General features: G+C 46.4%; 1 protein-coding gene across 1 annotated transcript; it reads left to right on the plus strand.

Moving 5' to 3' along the window:
* Positions 1-291: 291 nt before the first annotated feature.
* Positions 292-2286, plus strand: LOC119172323 (uncharacterized). Its single transcript, XM_037423378.2, has 3 exons — positions 292-820; positions 1250-1461; positions 1858-2286. The coding sequence occupies exons 1-3, from the start codon at positions 646-648 to the stop codon at positions 2227-2229; spliced, it is 759 nt and encodes a 252-aa protein (XP_037279275.1). The 5' UTR covers positions 292-645; the 3' UTR covers positions 2230-2286.
* The last annotated feature ends 447 nt before the right edge of the window (positions 2287-2733 follow it).

The following is a 2733-nucleotide window of genomic DNA, read 5'->3' on the forward strand; positions in this document are numbered from 1 at the left end:
GTTGGAGGTTCGAGCTCACCTGGTGGTGGTGCGGCGCTTTTTTTTTCTTTAGTCTTATAGCTTTTAAGATATGTTCTGATGGTGGTGAGAGTGGAGCAAGACTGTCTCCGTGGCGCAATTGGCTAGCGCGATCGGCTGTTAACTGAAAGGTTGGAGGTGCGAGCTCACCCGGTGGTGGTGCGGCGCTTTTATTTCTTTGGACTGATAGCTCTGAAGAAATGTTCTGACGGTGGTGAGAGTGAAGCACGACTGTCTCCGTGGCGCAATGGTCTAGCGCGATCGGCTGTTAAGCGTGTATCCACACGACGGACCAAATCCGTCTTTTCCGCGGCGGACGGCGCGTCACGTGACCCCACGTCACGGATTTCCGCCATCCGTGCCGCGTCCGCGGACGTCGCGGACGGAAAATGCCACGCTCTTTTTCGCAAACGGATTCCCGCGGAAAAACACGACAAATTTAGCGGAGGACGCCAATACTAGTGTGGCAACAAGCGCTTATTTTTCTGTTTCTCGTGTGGTTTCGTAAATTTAGCCGACGAAGTTATAAGGGTCTGGCAACAGGCACGTTTTTTTTTTCTGCTCGTCTTGTTTGGGTTTTTGCGTGGGAAGTACGTTCGACGCACACTACCGCAAACAACTCCAACTATGAACTTGAGCGACGACGCAACTTTTTTTCTGCTGCGCCTTGTTGAGCAGTTCCCCGCATTGTGGGATATGACACTCGCCGAGTACGCGGACACAACAGTGAAGGAGAGTATATGGGAACGCATAGCGAAGGAAATGAACGAGGAGTGGCCTGCGTACGGGCCGTACGATGCCAGTAAGTACCATTTATATTTACTCTCTATGTTTTGCGTTATTATATGGGTGGGTTTCGTGATAATAACCTTCTGGAATGTACCTGTTATGCATGACGTGGGGCACATTGGTGTCTACAAGTGACGGCCGTGGTCAGCGCATTCCCAAGCATGCTACCGTGCCGGAGGCAGGGCTGCTCAATAAAAATGCATTTTAATCAAGGAATCGGCGCGAAATTCAAGAACAGTGTTAATGGCGACGAGTCCGCCAAACGTTGCTTGTGATGCGTAAGCTTGCGGTAAAACTGAAAACATTCACTGCAGTATTCGTTAGAGCACCAGCCACGTTTTTTCAGCATAATGTGTTGTGATGGTGATTGACCGAAACTGCATGGTGTAAATCGTACTTATAATCACCCCCCCCCCTCTGTTTTGTTCTTTTTTTTTTACAGAAGCCCTTCGGCGCTTCTTTGACAATAAGAGACGCACATACCGGTTGGAGAAGAAGAAAGTAGAATCCACAAAGAGTGGAATGCCAAGCTCGGACGTTTATAAAGGTCGCTGGCGCTTTTATAATTCACTCAGGTTTTTGGATGCTTCAAAAGTGACCTGTTGGCGTTCTGTGAGCACTGATGCATGCCAAGCTGCGGCGGAGACCATGAAGGTAAACTGCCCTTGTTTTTCGTATTTGTGATGAAGCCTTCTTGTGCCGCGTAAATTTTTACAATATGTATTTTTTATTACTTAGCACTTTCTTATACAGCCTTACAACCTTTTCAATGCTTGAACACACACCAAAATAATTCTACATTAAGATTAGTTGCTTGGTGTGCTGAATTATTCAAACGTCGTTTCTATATTTAAATTAGATATGACCAAAAATTGTTGACACTGAAGTTTGAATCTTGCGCTCTAATTACGCCAAATCACGAATAATGTACCATTGCTTTTACGTGGTTGTAATACAGATTGTAATCGGAATAGATACGCAGATGTGTGTCTGCAAAGCATTACATTTTGGAATTGCGAGAGACTTTGTGCGCCATTTTGTGTCTTGCAGGTACGACCAGACATTGATGATCCTTCACAAACCTCAGACGATGCAGCTGCAGCGACTGACGACCAAAACATTACCGTGGACGACCCAATTGCGGGCAAGGCACTCTCTGCAATGTCCCGCCAAGGAACACAGAAGAAAAGGCGCCGATCTCCCCATCGTTTAGATGAAATATTGGCCCAACGGCAAACTGTGTTGGAAAAAATAGCTGCAAGCGTAGGCCAACCAGCGAGTACCACACAGCAGGAAGATGATATCGACTATTTTGGTAAAGTTGTTGCTGCACACATGCGCGAGGTTCCGAAGGATAAGCTGATCCCATGCCAGAAGGCTATCTTAAGCGCACTTGAAATCTACATCAACAAAAGCGAGTAAGAAAGCTCAACAGATCTCATTTAATATTGCCAGTTAATAAATCGTTGCTTACCTCCAGCATTGTTGTCAGTGTGAATGAAACTCAGTTTTAAGTAAATATCCGTAATTTGAAATGCCATTCATATGACAGCGTATACAAGATCTCGCCCTTCAACTAAACAAACCGCATTTTATTTTTCAACAACTTTATTTTATGACAACGCATGTGCATCTTGCACTATCTTTGCGTAATCTTATGGCCTTCTGTATACATCGGCCTCCAAGTGGGCTGACGTACGCTGCCATGACACAGCACCCCTGCCATTCAAAAATTCGCATAGGCTGTCACGTACGGCGGAGCCAACAGCACTTACTCGTCCGCGAGAATAAGGCTGTGTAGAGAACAGAGTTGCAGTAGGCGTTGTGTCGGCACACGAGTCAGCTGCGTTCAATTCATTGGCGAGGAAGTTGTGCAATACGCATGCTGCATTCACCATTGATGTCACCCGTTTTGGCTCAGCGTCA

The sequence above is a fragment of the Rhipicephalus microplus genome, unplaced genomic scaffold (genome assembly GCF_043290135.1).
Source record: "Rhipicephalus microplus isolate Deutch F79 unplaced genomic scaffold, USDA_Rmic scaffold_12, whole genome shotgun sequence".
Taxonomy (NCBI): Eukaryota; Metazoa; Arthropoda; class Arachnida; order Ixodida; family Ixodidae; genus Rhipicephalus; species Rhipicephalus microplus.

Coding starts and splice junctions, on each gene's coding strand:
- LOC119172323 (XM_037423378.2), top strand. CDS start 646: ATGAACTTGAGCGACGACGCAACTTTTTTTCTGCTGCGCCTTGTTGAG. Junction 821..1,249: donor GTACGGGCCGTACGATGCCA/GTAAGTACCATT, acceptor TTTTTTTTACAG/AAGCCCTTCGGCGCTTCTTT. Junction 1,462..1,857: donor CTGCGGCGGAGACCATGAAG/GTAAACTGCCCT, acceptor TGTGTCTTGCAG/GTACGACCAGACATTGATGA.